At 37.4% G+C, this 16158-nt stretch overlaps 2 protein-coding genes and 1 pseudogene across 2 annotated transcripts; all 3 read right to left on the reverse strand.

Moving 5' to 3' along the window:
- Positions 1-1058: 1058 nt before the first annotated feature.
- Positions 1059-1992, reverse strand: LOC116139751 (annotated as a pseudogene).
- Positions 1993-5252: 3260 nt separating this feature from the next.
- LOC116139714 (transcriptional activator DEMETER-like) lies at positions 5253-12630 on the reverse strand. The gene is made up of 17 exons (XM_031425372.1): positions 11722-12630; positions 11185-11595; positions 10223-10313; positions 8664-10125; positions 8479-8558; positions 8238-8322; positions 8073-8164; positions 7928-7996; positions 7759-7795; positions 7585-7667; positions 6789-7244; positions 6394-6430; positions 6208-6265; positions 5923-6062; positions 5768-5833; positions 5571-5685; positions 5253-5489 (listed from the first exon to the last, which is right to left on the reverse strand). The coding sequence occupies exons 1-17, from the start codon at positions 12512-12514 to the stop codon at positions 5443-5445; spliced, it is 4122 nt and encodes a 1373-aa protein (XP_031281232.1). The 5' UTR covers positions 12515-12630; the 3' UTR covers positions 5253-5442.
- LOC116139752 lies at positions 12573-15758 on the reverse strand. The gene is made up of 4 exons (XM_031425415.1): positions 15665-15758; positions 14629-15240; positions 12638-14085; positions 12573-12587 (listed from the first exon to the last, which is right to left on the reverse strand). Exons 2-4 carry the CDS (start codon positions 15041-15043, stop codon positions 12573-12575), a joined length of 1878 nt encoding a protein of 625 aa, XP_031281275.1. The 5' UTR covers positions 15044-15240; positions 15665-15758.
- Positions 15759-16158: the final 400 nt, after the last annotated feature.

Here is a 16158-nt window from a genome sequence, read left to right on the forward strand (position 1 = left end):
TGGTTCTGGGGTCCTGGTTCTTCAATATAGGCTCACAGTTATTGGCTTCTAATATTGCTTCTGATTGCTGGTTTCCTTCAGGTTGATCCATTGCCTGGGGTAAGGGCAGTGGCAGTTTATTGATTATCACTTCAGGGTTTTGGTCTGAAGTTATATTTGCTTTTGCACTCACTATAATCTCTCCTCTGGCCCTGGCAGAGCAAGCCTAGAGCTGCATTCAAAGTTGTATGCGGTCAAATTATCAAATCTTATATTTGTATATGTATCTTATTGGAAATTTTTTTCCTATCAGGTCTACAGTATGGGATTACTGCCGTTTACTGTATCTATAATTACGAATAAGAGGATTAATAATCTGATCCATGGCTGGATATTCTTAATTAGCTGAAATGTTCTTTTTTTCTTTATGATAACTCCACATCCACAAATTACCTGAATGAACTAAGAAGGTAATGGATGGTGGTAAATAACATTAAACTGATAGCTGCTCCTTGAGAACTATAAATGCAAAATATAAAGCTAGAAACTATAACATAAAGATGCGAACCTTGCGAATGCACTAGCAAAATGTCTGCATTCTCCTCTCATTGGACATGCATTGCAATTTGGTTTGCTTTTTGTGCAGAAGCCCTGCTAATAATATTTTTCTTCTTGGCTTTAGCATGTTGTTATCGGCAAGGTGCTTAATTAAAATTTAATATGTATATATTGCAACATACCTTTCCAATGTAATCATCTGGTAATGCAGCTCATACCTATTAGTAAATATTGCAACGAATTAATAACAATTAACTCTAAATAACATATTTTTTTAGTTTCTTGCTAATTGTATAAAGTAAGCAAATTAAGAAGTTAAAATAATAAGATGCAATGGAATTTGTCTTTACAGAGTTCGTTGATCAAGTTTGCACAATCTGGGCCATAGAATTTTTGAATGGATTCCAGCACTGGATACCTGTAGGTACAAGAATATTAGTTCTGTTGTAAACACCAATAGTTTATATCAGTTGTCTTTTTATACATATACTCACAGTTCTAGAAGATGCAACTGCAGCGACTCAGGCAGTGGCTGAAGTGACCCATCCAAGTCTTACAGCTATGCGTCCAACATTTGTGTCAACCTGTCATAGTATCAAAAAGTTAGACAATGTCCCATTTGTTTTGATATATTTGCATCTTATTACTAACTTACTGGAAACGCAAGGTGGTGAAGTGTAAGAAGTCGCACACACTCCACACTTTTCAAACCCAGTCCTCGTATGCTTAGCAGATACTCTCTAGAAGAATAAATCTTGTTTAGCAACTTTTAAGTTTTATATGAAAAATTAAGTATGCTAACAGTATCCTAACACAGTTGTGGCATATTTAGATGATTTGTTACAAAATTATATCAGTATTTCGAGGAAACTATTGGAATTTACTTTATGACTTACTTTGCTTTGTCAGGTGACATCTCTCAGCCATTCCAGTCAATGCCTCCGTGTTCCTAACAATTCGGTTAAGGAAATCCTACATGGTTGTCAACTAAAATTACTTGATGTGAAAAGCTTGCTATCTGTGGTTAGTACATTTACAAATTTGAGATTTTTTGTGATGGAATTTAAATTTTTTACCTTTATTCGTTCAGCAAGCATGTTGTTCATACCTCGTTCCTTGATGGTATTGGCAATCTTATTAACATCAGCGCATCTTACAGCTTCCCATCCAATGAGTCCATGTTGTTTTCTGGTCTTTCTTTCCTTCCATTCACTTCCCCTGTCTCCTTAAACTATCCCAGTCAAAGTCTTTTTTTTATCCTTGCAACCTTTCTACCTTTTGCTTTTGAAGTAGCATCATTAATTTCATTGAGTTCTTTGCCAAATACAGGTCATGCTTATTCAAGTCTGACACTGATGTATTCGGCTGAATGTTTTCTCGGTTATCACATGCATTATTGCTTTCTGTAGCGCCTTGGGTTTCTCCTGACAGGTTTGACAAATTCTGATGTTGCATTTCATGCTTTTGTCCTTGGCCAGCAATTCAACAACTGTGGAATCTCTAGATAGCTCACTTTGATGTTGTTCACTTAATTCTTGTCTTCTTGCATACTAGTGGCTTGCTTGCTTAGTTTCACTGGAAGAACTTGGTGCTTCTTGAACACTAATGGTCAGCTTAGTTGCATCTTTAGTTTGACTTGTGTTCTGGTGTAACAGCATTTGTTCTACCACACCCTCTTTATTATTTTTACGGAAATGCCAGAAGATCCTGTTTCTTCTCCGAACATCTCATAGCATGCAACTTCCACTGCTGAATCTTGGGTAAGATATGGATGGAAAGTACTGGGTGTATATTTGACTCTCCTAAAAAGTCTTTAGGACTGTTTAAATCTTTCACTTTTGTCTTGGGCTGTCATAAGCCATGGTTTGGAATTGGTCACTTTCATGCTTGAGTTCTCATCAGATGAGATATTGACATCTCCATGGTTGTAACTTTATGAAGCTTTAAGATCCTGCCATCTGTAAAGCTCCACAAAAGAAGTACATTCATTAAAGCTTTTGAGTGCAGATCCACGAGTGAGATCTGCTGCCTCTGAGTTGTTATCAAAGCTTGATTTGGTTCTTTCAGCATTTTCAGCAATTGAAGAATCCATGGAATTTTGAGATGACAGTAAATAATCGGTTGCTATTCTACCTCCTACAGAACATATTGTCTCTGTTGCAGTGCTCTCTGTGGTTGATCTGTTCAGAATTGTATCATAGCATTTTTCTGAATCACTTACACAAGAATTCAACAGCTTGCATTTTGACTCATCTATCGAGTTGAAGTACAGCTGTTTCCAAAAGATTCATTGCTGCTGATGACTTCTTTCTCTTCATTAATCTCGTATTGTGGAGGGTCATGAACTCTGGTCCAAGCTGGTTATTTGACATCTTCTCAGTCCATTCTACAGTTTCTTCGGGATCCAGTATGTACACTACTGTTCTTCAGTCACTGAACTAGTCCCTTCCCCATAGCATGGTTTCTGGTCCTTTGACTTGACGGAAAATGTGCAGCAAGTGACATAATCAGAACTGCAAAAAGTGAAGACAGTAAGATAAATTTCCTATGTCCCTTTCCTTAATTTCATTATGTTGGCTAATATATATGTCAGAAACACTAGTTCACCTAGAAAGATGGTCTGAAACTTCTGAGTAGAAAGACTCCAACAACCAGTCCACAACGGATCCCTTCCATTTAGAGAACGTCTGTCCCCTGTTCAAAAGGCATTTTGCTGGTATAATATGAACTTGTAACAACAAAACCATTGTGTGAAATAACTCAGGTAGCATTTTAAGATAGAACAAAGCACTTAAATTTCCATAAGTGCATGCTAAAGTTTCCTGAAGTTCTTGACATGAACATATAATTCATGAAATTCACATTGGAAGAGTAAAATTTTCAAAGCCAATTTCAGCAAAGTTTTCTTCATTTAGCTTAAAGCGAGCTTCCGTTTTGCAGAATACACATTTGGTTTTGTCTGCCTTTAAATTACAATTACATGGAGGCAGATGTCCTTTCCTTACATTAAGATGCTTGTCAGGTTGAGCACAAATTTTTGGAATTTAGCTTGGTACAATTTGACTGCCATCTATTCTAACCTTAACTGAATTTTGTGTTACTTTTCCCCTGCTATTGGTATTATCTTATTTGGACTGTAGAATTGTATCATGTTATTTAGGCTGTACAACGGCGGTTGACATTTTAATGTGGTTGTAATGTATCAAGAACATTTAAGATGCTCCAAATTCAGTGTGCCCTGATTCTTTTTTCCAATTAAGCTTTTACCTATACCCTATCTATATATTTTGGCTTGTTCTGAAAACTTATATGGTATTGCCAAAGAAACGAATATAAAATATAGAAGGTTCAGCATTCCTCTTTTGATAGTGGGATGATCACAATAGTATTGTGTGTTCTTCTTTCTAGACTTTTGTGGTTTGTAGCCATATTACATTATGGAAATCCTAATAACCCATGTATCTAAATTCCTAGATAAGCTTTGGGATTCTCACAAGTCTGAAGTTTATATAGGGAGTTCAGGAAAGGAATGCTACCTTGCACAAATGCATGCGAGCTATAAACAGTCTACACGACCATGAAACACTCTCCGTTCTTCTTCCCACCATTTTGGGTTCTCTTCATCTGTTCCATCATGCCTTGACTGTTGATATTTCCAATAAGCTTCCATACTCTATTAGTTTCTTCATCAAGGTCTACCTTAGGCCGTGGACGCCGTTTCTTTACAAGCTCAAATGAGCCATGAAATGGTACAACTGTGCCATCTCCGTTATAAATGACAAGTGCATTCTGCTCTTGGTATCTCATGCTGTAAGGGACAAGGCGTTCTGCTCTTGGTGATCGATGTGCTACTTTCTCTGTTGATGTCTAGTTTCTCTAATTGCTCAGTGAGATATGGTAATTTATGTTGTGTGGTGATGAAGTTAGTATTGATTTAATGGTCAACAGGCGTGGAACTTTTTAGAATTTTATGTAGTCAATTCAAACATAATTTAAATCTTATTCTGTGTACTTTTGGAGTTAATAGTGTTGCTGATTCCATCATAATAAAGTTTTATCAAGTGAGAAAAATCTGTAATAAGTAGAAACACTGGAGTTAGCTATAATTTAAATTTATTAGCATCTTGTTTTCCGTTTGGTCTTTCCTAGTCAAAGGTACATGACTTCTTGCTTCGTATATAGGATTCATATTCCTAAAATGGTTTTGGAGAGCTAATATCCTGTACAATATATATCTAATTTCTCAGTTAAGTTAGAGGGAGAATATATCGAGTATTCTTGAATTTTGTAGCTTTGTTAGAATCCTAGTTGCAATTGCCTGGGTTCTATCTCAGAACCCTAATTATAAAACCATTTAATTTCTAACTCAGTTCCCAATTCTTATAGCCCTAATGTCTAAATTATACTCTTAGATTTAAGATCCTGGATAGCATAACTTTTCTGGATGAAGGAGACCAGGCATTGTGGTCATACAGACTAACAAATTTACTTTTTCAAACCCCTCTTTTTTTCAGATGACATGAATTGCTAAGGTTATTTATTGTGGCAGATTTTGTCAGGTGTAGCAAGGGAAAACTTCTACAATCCGAAAGAAGAAAAAAAAAAAAAAAAAAATACTAATTTCATGCCCAGTACAAGGTAGCTATCCTATGTTTACCTGTGAAAGAGCACATTTTGGTGTCCATTTATACAATATTAATAAAAACGATGCTGCTTATTTTCATGGGCATCACTGTGTCCAGTCTTCAGCATGTAAGAAGCCTCATTTCTTGTGTAGGGCTGAGTTATATTCTAAAAATTGCTAGGTCTAATGTTTGTACGTGTACAGAATGTAACAATTAGATTATTGAAGGCTAAGTTTTCTTATCACAGCCACTAGAGTGAAAAGCTAAAGAATTGACATTGTCACATACCTCTCCAGAAGCAGTGCTGAATACCTTCTGTTGTTAAACCTACAGACAAAAGACTGAAGTTGAATGCATAGGTTTGACCTTATATCAATTATTAGAGCCATCCTTGATTACAACTTGTACCTTTAAATATTGTTGGTATGGAGGTTCCAAAAAACACAGTCCTTCGTGGTAGGTTCCATAACCACTCCCTTGGGACGTTAATTGGGTTCAGACTAGAATCATGGTCGGCAAACACCTGTGGATATGGTATACAACGAAAAGGAAGAGTTTAAGTAATGGAAAGGCATCCAATGCATGAGTGTTGGGGTTGAGTTTACCTCATTAACTTGGAAGTATGTGCCATTGAGGGGAAAGCTTCCTCTCATGGCTGTTCGACATGGTATCTGACATAAAAGGTTTCTAGCGCCTGTTAGCATTTTATATGTACAAAGTCTTAGAACAAGTCATACATGGCTGTAAAATTCATTCTTACCAAAAGTGTCCCTCGAACGATATGAGATTGTGATTCCCGAACACTGTTGCAAGAAAAACATGTCTTCTCATCACATAATTTGCCATTTTCTTGGGAACTGCACCTCCATTCAGGTGGTTGAATGGAATTTGGCATTTCACCTAAAAAAATTTACATTGAATTGTGAATTAATTTGCAAAACTCACATCTATGGGCAAAATTCTGATAGGTAGCGCACACACATATGTAACTTTATAATAATCATGTTATCCTAAGCTTGTCTAGAGAGGAAGGTTTTTTGCTCACCTGGTGTCCATACGGCAAGAAGGTATCTGCCCGGATCATCAGGTTCTCTTTTTTCCAACTTTAATTTAGGAAAGAGCAAAAAGTAGGAAGACATTTGGAAACAGAAAGTTAACTAAATGCTTCTCATTATACTTTTACCTACTAACAACAATAATGTTCCTGCTTACTGGATGCAAAGTAACTTACCCCTTCCAATAGAGGGTGTGAATCTGGAAGTTCGTACCTGCAGGATGATCAAGATCGAATTAGTATGAATTAAAGGGTTTTCCACTTAGTACGGATATGGGATTTTCTAGGAATTATTTGTTTTGTTTACTCAATAGTGTAGCTATTATTCACACATTCTTTACCTCTCTGCTCTGCTTTTCTTACCCATATTTGTTGATCAGGAATCATTTCAATTCCTTGTGATATTTCTCAATAACTAACTTTTTGAAAAGTTTGGAATTGTTAATCCAATAGGCATTCACCTTACTGAACCAAATTAATCTTCCATTTATAACCAGCAGTCCAGGTTTTTTTCACCAAATTTTTGAATGATAATTCAATTAATTAGGCTTCATAGTCGAATTTTTACTTACACTTGGTGCTCTGTTCGTAGACGACTCACATTCTTAAGCTTGGGTGTAGGAATGGATGCAACTTCTGCTTTTAAAGCAACTAAAGCCTTGGACATGTCACCTTCTTGAAGTTCCATATTTTCTTGCACATAATTCTGTAAGGTCTGAGAGAACTCTTCCATGTTAAGCTTGATAGTAGGAATTTCATCTGGGTCCTCACAGAATGTATCCTCCATGTCAGTTTCTGTTACTTGTGGGCATTCTGGTTCTGGGGTCGCTGGTTCTTCAATAATAGGCTCACAGTTATTGGCTTCTAATATTGCTTCTGATTGCTGGTTTCCTTCAGGTTGATCCATTGCCTGGGGTAATGGCAGTGGCAGTTTATTGATTATCACTTCAGGGTTTTGGTCTGAAGTTATATTTGCTTTTGCACTCACTATAGATCTCTCCTCTGGCCCTGGCAGAGCAAGCCTAGAGCTGCATTCAAAGTTGTATGTGGTCAAATTATCAAATCTTAATATTTGTATATGTATCTTATTGGAAATTTTTTTTCCTATCAGGTCTACAGTATGGGATTACTGCCGTTTACTGTATCTATAATTACAGAATAAGAGGATTAATAATCTGATCCATGGCTGGATATTCTTAATTAGCTGAAATGTTCTTTTTTTCTTTATGATAACTCCACATCCACAAATTACCTGAATGAACTAAGAAGGTAATGGATGGTGGTAAATAACATTAAACTGATAGCTGCTCCTTGAGAACTATAAATGCAAAATATAAAGCTAGAAACTATAACAAGTAAGATGCGAACCTTGCGAATGCACTAGCAAAATGTCTGCATTCTCCTCTCATTGGACATGCATTGCAATTTGGTTTGCTTTTTGTGCAGAAGACCTGCATAAATAATATTTTTCTTCTTGGCTTTAGCATGTTTATCGGCAAGGTGCTTAAATTAAAATTTAATATGTATATGTATGCAACATACCTTTCCGAATGTAATCATCTGGTAATGCAGCTCATACCTATTAGTAAATATTGCAACGAATTAATAACAATTAACTCTAAATAACATATTTTTTTTTAGTTTTCTTGCTAATTGTATATAAGCAAATTAAGGAGTCAAAATAATAAGATGCAATGGAATTTGTCTTTACAGAGTTCGTTGATCAAGTTTGCACAATCTGGGCCATAGATATTTTTGAATGGATTCCAGCACTGGATACCTGTAGGTACAAAATATTAGTTCTGTTGTAAACACCAATAGTTTATATCAGTTGTCTTTTTATACATGATACTCACAGTTCTAGAAGATGCAACTGCAGCGACTCAGGCAGTGGCTGAAGTGGAACCCATCCAAGTCTTACAGCTATGCGTCCAACATTTGTGTCAACCTGTCATAGTATCATAAAAGTTAGACAATGTTCCATTTGTTTTAGATATATTTGCATCTTATTACTAACTTACTGGAAACGCAAGGTGGTGAAGTGTAAGAAGTCGCACACACTCCACACTTTTCAAACCCAGTCCTCGTATGCTTAGCAGATACTCTCTAGAAGAATAAATCTTGTTTAGCAACTTTTAAGTTTTATATGAAAAATTAAGTATGCTAACAGTATGCCAACACAGTTGTGGCATATTTAGATGATGTGTTACAAAATTATATCAGTATTTCGAGGAAACTATTGGAATTTACTTTATGACTTACTTTGCTTTGTCAGGTGGAACATCTCTCAGCCATTCCAGATCAATGCCTCCGTGTTCTCTAACAATTCGGTTAAGGAAATCCTACATGGATTGTCAACTAAAATTACTTGATGTGAAAAGCTTGCTATCTGTGGTTAGTACATTTACAAATTTGAGATTTTTTGTGATGGAATTTAAATTTTTTACCTTTATTCGTTCAGCAAGCATGTTGTTCATACCTCGTTCCTTGATGGTATTGGCAATCTTATTAACATCAGCGCATCTTACAGCTTCCCAATCCAATGAGTCCATGTTGTTTTCTGGTCTTTCTTTCCTTCCATTCACTTCCACCTGTCTCCTTAAACTATCCCAGTCAAAGTCTTTTTTTTTATCCTTTGCAACCTTTCTACCTTTTGCTTTTGAAGTAGCATCATTAATTTCATTGAGTTCTTTGCCAAATACATGGTCATGCTTATTCAAGTCTGACACTGATGTATTCGGCTGAATGTTTTCTCGGTTATCACATGCATTATTGCTTTCTGTAGCGCCTTGGGTTTCTCCTGACAGGTTTGACAAATTCTGATGTTGCATTTCATGCTTTTGTCCTTTGGCCAGCAATTCAACAACTGTGGAATCTCTAGATAGCTCACTTTGATGTTGTTCACTTAAATTCTGGTCTTCTTGCATACTGTTGCTTGCTTGCTTAGTTTCACTGGAAGAACTTGGTGCTTCTTGAACACTAATGGTCAGCTTAGTTGTATCTTTAGTTTGACTTGTGAGTTCTGGTGTAACAGCAATTTGTTCTACCACACCCTCTTTATTATTTTTTACGGAAATGCCAGAAGATCCTGTTTCTTCTCCAAGCATCTCATAGCATGCAACTTCCACTGCTGAATCTTGGGTAAGATATGGATGGAAAGTACTGGGTGGTATATTTGACTCTCCTAAAAAGTCTTTAGGGCTGTTTAAATCTTCCACTTTTTGTCTTGGGCTGTCATAAGCCATGGTTTGGAATTGGTCACTTTCATGCTTTGAGTTCTCATCAGATGAGATATTGACATCTCCATGGTTGTAAACTTTATGAAGCTTGTAAGATCCTGCCATCTGTAAAAGCTCCACAAAAGAAGTACATTCATTAAAGCTGTTGAGTGCAGACCCACGAGTGAGATCTGCTGCCTCTGAGTTGTTATCAAAGCTTGATTTGGTTCTTTCAGCATTTTCAGCAATTGAAGAATCCATGGAATTTTGAGATGAAAGTAAATAATCGGTTGCTATTCTACCTCCTACAGAACATATTGTCTCTGTTGCAGTGCTCTCTGTGGTTGATCTGTTCAGAATTGTATCATAGCATGTTTCTGAATCACTTACACAAGAATTCAACAGCTTGCATTTTGACTCATCTATCGAGTTGACAGTACAGCTGTTTCCAAAAGATTCATTGCTGCTGATGACTTCTTTCTCTTCATTAATCTCGGTATTGTGGAGGGTCATGGAACTCTGGTCACAAGCTGGTTGATTTGACATCTTCTCAGTCCATTCTACAGTTTCTTCGGGATCCAGTATGTACACTGCTTGTTCTTCAGTCACTGAACTAGTCCCTTCCCCATAGCATGGTTTCTGGTCCTTTGACTTGAGCGGAAAATGTGCAGCAAGTGACATAAATGCAGAACTGCAAAAAGGTGAAGACAGTAAGATAAATTTCCTATGTCCCTTTCCTTTAATTTCATTATGTTGGGCTAATATATATGTCAGAAACACTAGTTCACCTAGAAAGATGGTCTGAAACATTCTGAGTAAGAAAGACTCCAACAACCGAGTCCACAACGGATCCCTTCCATTTAGAGAAGCGTCTGTCCCCTGTTCAAAAGGCATTTTGCTGGTATAATATGAACTTGTAACAAACAAAACCATTGTGTGAAATAACTCAGGTAGCATTTTAAGATAGAACAAAGCACTTAAAATTTCCATAAGTGCATGCATTAAAGTTTCCTGAAGTTCTTGACATGAACATATAGATTCATGAAATTCACATTGGAAGAGTAAAATTTTCAAAGCCAATTTCAGCAAAGTTTTCTTCATTTGGCTTAAAGCAGAGCTTCCGTTTTTGCAGAATACACATTTGGTTTTGTCTGCCTTTAAATTACAATTACATGGAGGCAGATGTCCTTTCCATTACATTAAGATGCTTGTCAGGTTGAGCACAAAATTTTTGGAATTTAGCTTGGTACACAATTTGACTGCCATCTATTCTAACCTTAACTAAATTTTGTAGTTACTTTTCCCCTGCTATTGGATATTATCTTATTTGGACTGTAGAATTGTATCATGTTATTTAGGCTGTACAACGGCGGTTGACATTTTAATGTGGTGTCAATGTATCAAGAACATTTAAGATGCTCCAAATTCAGTGTGCCCTGATTCTTTTTTCCAATTAAGCTTTTACCTATACCCTATCTATATATTTTGGCTTGTTCTGAAAACTTATATGGTATTGCCAAAGAAACCGGAAAAGAAAAAATATAAAATATAGAAGGTTCAGCATTCTCTCTTTTGATAGTGGGATGATCACAATAGTATTGTGTGTTCTTCTTTCTAGACTTTTGTGGTTTGTAGCCATATTACATTATGGAAATCCTAATAACCCATGCATCTAAATTCCTAGATAAGCATTTGGGATTCTCACAAGTCTGAAGTTTATATAGGGAGATGTCAGGAAAAGGAATGCTACCTTGCACAAGATGCATGCGAGCTATAAACGAGTCTACACGACCATGAAACACTCTCCGTTCTTCTTCCCACCATTTTGTGTTCTCTTCATCTGTTCCATCAATGCCTTGACTGTTGATATTTTCCAATAGAAGCTTCCATACTCTATTAGTTTCTTCATCAAGGTCTACCTTAGGCCGTGGACGCCGTTTCTTTACAAGCTCAAATGAGCCATGAAATGGTACAACTGTGCCATCTCTGTTATAAATGACAAGTGCATTCTGCTCTTGGTATCTCATGCTGTAAGGGACAAGGGCGTTCTGCTCTTGGTGATCGATGTTGCTACTTTCTCTGTTGATGTCTAGTTTCTCTAATTGCTCAGTGAGTTCATCAATGGAGATCATTCGTGTCCATGTTAGTTCTGGAAGAGCACCTGCATCAAATGGTTTGTATGAAATTAATTAGAACATTTTGGCAGAATGGTAGCATTAAAGAAATATAATAGACAAAAATTTCCTGTTGGACTGGATAATAAACGGTTAAAGATTGCATTAAGTACCTAATGAGAACTGGAGGTGGTTATACAAGATGAACTTTTGCTGCTTTTGGGCTTCATTAGTACTGGTGGATGCAGAATTGAAAAAAGAGTTTCTCTTCTTAGTTCGCTTCTTTCGAGCCAATGTCTCACGCACCTCTGCTACTAGTGCTTCTATACATGTGTGAGGTCTCTGTGGATTCCCAACTTGTTGCATATCACAATCCAACTGCCCTTGGTTGCCTGGGTAAGTTGGTTGCATTCCACATTCTGCCAATCTGGTTAGAGAAGCCAAATCTCGAACCCGAGTAAGACCCTTGGATCTCTTTTTTGTCACACTCTCTGTTGGAGTTAAAGCTAGGATACCCTCAAAGGTTTTCTGTTTATCTTGAAGATTGCTTCTTGCCTCTCCAAGTGTTGCAATGCCACCAGCATTCCATTGAGGAGTGGAAACAGAGTTATTGATTTTGGATACAGAAGGATTTGCTTTGGTATCATCTTGATAGCATGTTGTTTCCAGTGTGACATCTTTTGCAGCAGTCACAGAGGATGATGTGCTAGATGTAGAAGAGTTTTGCCCTTTCTCAGTTCTCTTTTTCTTGTGAATTTTTGGGACCCAAGGGTTTTGATATGCTTGTAAAGTATTATATTCAATTCCAATCAGATTTGAGTTGCTGGCTTCTGCATGCTCAACTGCGTTGGAATACTTTCTCTTTGATCTCCATGCTTGTCCTGGTTCAATAAAGATTGTGCAGTTGTTGCATTTGGATTCATTTGTGATTCCTGGTGATTGTTGAGTCTCTATTTGCAACATCATCTGTTTAGTAGCTTCCTGCCCAATATTTGCAGCCACTTGACCTTCACATTCTGTATTATCATCCTTTCTGAAACTAGCATTATGTTTTTGTCCTTGGGGACTAGTCTCAGTGGGAAGAGGTACCTGTCCTTCAGGCAATGACGTGTAATCTTTTAGATTTTGATTCACTGAACGGCTGAGATCATAGGCAATGCCGACTTGTGTATTTTCTATGGCCAATTCAATTCCTTCATTGAGTTGTACAGTTGATTCTGACTGAATTCCTCTTCTATAGAAGTCACTTGCCTGTGATGCTCCATCTAAATCAAAACCGGACCTGCATGTAGACTTTTCATCTCTATGTTGCCCTTCTATGTCAAATTTTAAGGTCCTTCTACATGACTTCTTGGTAGGCTCAAGTACTCTTAGATCCTTGTTTTCTAGTGGTACTTCTGTTGGGGAAACAGTTGAGTCTTTGCTGAGTCCCTGCTTTCTCACATACTTCCTCTTAACTCTTGGCTTTTTTTTAGAATCAGCTGGCGTTGGAGTCATCACTTCAATCCATTTGCTGAGGTCCACGATCAATTCTGATTTACCGAATTCATTTCCCAGTGACTCTGAAACTGAACCGAAACAAATTGACTTGGAGTGTTCATCTCTAGACTGTCCTGCATCAGAAATTCTACATGATTCATTGGTAGGTTCAGGTGGTTTTGGATCAATGTAGTTTCCCGCTACTGCTTCATCTGGAGAAGATGTTGAGTCTTTGTTAAGTCCCTTTCTCCGCACATACTTCCTCTTAACTTTTGGATTTGTTTTAGACCCAGCAGGCTTTGGTGTCACTGGCTTTAGAGTTGTCACTTCAGAGCCTTCATCGAGCTGTAAGGATGATTTTGATTGAATTCCTCTTTCAAGGATGTCCTTTGTCCCCGATTCTGAAACTAAATCAGAGGACTTGCAAGTAGAGTTTTCCTCTCTAGTTTGCCCTTCATTGTCAAAGTTTAAGGTCTTTCTGCATGATTCCTTGGAAGGCTCTAGTGTCTTTGGATCAATAAATTCTCCAGCTGCCTGTGATGGGGAGCATGTTGGATCTTTGTTCGTTCCCTTCTTTCGCTCATACTTCCGCTTACCAGAACCAGCAGGCTTTCTGATTGCTGATTTTGGAGTTTTAAGTTTGTCTTCTTTGGCCACCTTTGGCCTGTGCTTTTTCCTCCTCGGTTTAAGCTGGGGTGTTTTGTTCAGGTCAATACCATGACTTTCTTGCTTGTCAGGGTTGTGATTCTCCTGTAACTGTGTGGAAGCAGCTGCAACTGATGTATCTGTATGAGGCTGGAAGAGTTCTTTATTGCACCAGATACTGTTGGGTTCTCTTTCAGCAGCAACTTCATTATTCTGTGCATCTCTTTCTGGGTTTGTTCTGTCATCTGTAGGTGAGTTTTGTAATTGAGAAACCTGGTTGCTATTCCCTCTCTTGGCTTTGTCTGGTGTAATGGGAGTAAACTCGGAGACTGCCCTTCCGGAGATTGCATTTGGCATTGTTCCCGGACAGAAATTTAGATCATAGGAATGCTGGCGAGGAATTGAAAGTTCATCTGCAGAGCACCATTTTCAATATTACAGATCAGACATTGAATGAAAGGCTACAAAAATTAGTTTGGTCAATCTAATGCTTGGTACTAGTCCAGTAGGGCATTATTGGCCAATCGTTAAATTCTAAATTCTAAATTCTATTGTTTTAAGGCCAGAATATTCACTACATCTTTCATGAGTTTATTCGCAGAAACAAAAATTAGTGTTTCCTATTGAACTGTTTGTTCGAGCATACAAATTAATGGAACCATTTTTCAACATTCATTATAATGCTCAAGGAATAACACCTAAAATGTTCAGGACATGTACAAAATGCAGTGGCTGTAACAGTTATGAGTACTGGAAAGTCTCTTGGTGCATATGGTGAAATTTGACACTTGATTTTTGAGCCGATTCTCTTGTGTCCTAAAATCGCCGTTCCTACATCTTTGACTTGAATTGAAATCTATCCTGTCTGTTAGTGGTGCAACTGTGTGAAAACCGTTTTGTAAAGAAATGAAAGTATTGTTGCATAGAGCAATCAGAACAAACTTATTTGTGCTTACACTTGGACATTTCTCGATTAGAATTGCCACTATCCCCCACTGCCAAGCTGCTATACACTGAGGCTGCATTCGCAAGAGCTAAAAGATCTGTACAGGGCACATTTTTCCATCCATCCATAGCGTCCAACGGAAACTTTCTGCATGCTTCAGCGTTGTTGTGGTTACCCAAGATGCCCGCAGCTGAAGTCGTGTTCCAGGTATGAACACATTTATTAATATCTGCATCATCCTTATATGCTTGAGGTCCCTGAATACAACCACAAGTATAGCAATCTGACCCCAACCATTTTTCTTGCTCCTGCTGGTTTACATAACCAGCCGGAGATTTCGGCTGAATGGGCCGGAAAGGGGTTGCTGGAATCCATGAACCCTGGTTATCACACTCATGTCCTTCCGCTGGTGTGCCGCTATCCATTCCCTGCCTGTTCAATCTTTATTAAAATTGTCAACTTCTTCTCCCCCTCAACTCACTCTTTCTGCCAAAAATCTGCCTTTCACATTTGCTGCCCAAACTTCAGTCTATCGAATGGCATAAGTTGAATTTTGCAGTTTAACTTGCAAAATCTCATTTCCCCTCAGCCTCATTCAGTAGAAATGTCTTGCTAAAATCAACTGAAAAGAAAAAAAATAAAAATTAAGTAGTTGCTGAAAAAGAAAAAGAAAAGCTACAGTGTTCTGTTTGAGCTGAAACGGAATATCAGTCTCAGTTCACTTTATGCCTTAAAACACTCCAAAATCTAATAGATCCATCTCCGTTCTCTCTGAAGTGTCAAATTAAAAGAGTTACAGAATTCACCTTTTCCATTTCAGATAATTAAGATCATACAATCAATTTTTACTCGTTTTACATAGTTTTAGATTCATTATCAAGAGTAACAGAATACAAAGAAAATCCCTACGGATTCTCTCAGTTATTCCCTCATATAATGCCACTTTATTCTCTTCTGTTGCTCATCTACTCCAACAGAAAAAAAATAAAAAATAAAAAATAAAAAATTATTAAAATTAAAAATTTATAAAAGCTTCATATATTTACCTAAGACCAGAGTCAATGGTGGAGATCTGGTTCTTTCACTTGAAGCTAATGTTTAAAGTGAGAGAAAATTTTCACCAAGAAAAGACCCAAACACTATGACTCCAGCTTTTATAATATAAACGCCTTTCTCTTTAAACAGATAACTCCTTTTCCCGGTAAAGAACTTAACTTTATTATTATATTTATGTTTTTATATTTTTATATTTCATAAAACTATTTTGATGTTTGTGTATTAGAAGCTTTTGTCCAAGGGTATAATGGTCCTGTAAAGGTGGCCAACGACCTCGGCGGGTGAAGCGTCAGAGCAAGACCCAAACACGTGACCCAACAGAAAATCAATGGAGTTTACGTGGCGACACGCGCTTGACACTTGGCATATGAGAGCGTGTCAAAAGTCAATTTTGGGGTTAGTTTGTGTTTGACGCCGTCAGGTGCGGTAATAGTGTTGGCGATGAGACCGAGAAATTTTGCTTTCTTTATTTTATTTGTTGTTG

The sequence above is a fragment of the Pistacia vera genome, unplaced genomic scaffold, assembly GCF_008641045.1.
Source record: "Pistacia vera cultivar Batoury unplaced genomic scaffold, PisVer_v2 Contig359, whole genome shotgun sequence".
Classification (NCBI taxonomy): domain Eukaryota; kingdom Viridiplantae; phylum Streptophyta; class Magnoliopsida; order Sapindales; family Anacardiaceae; genus Pistacia; species Pistacia vera.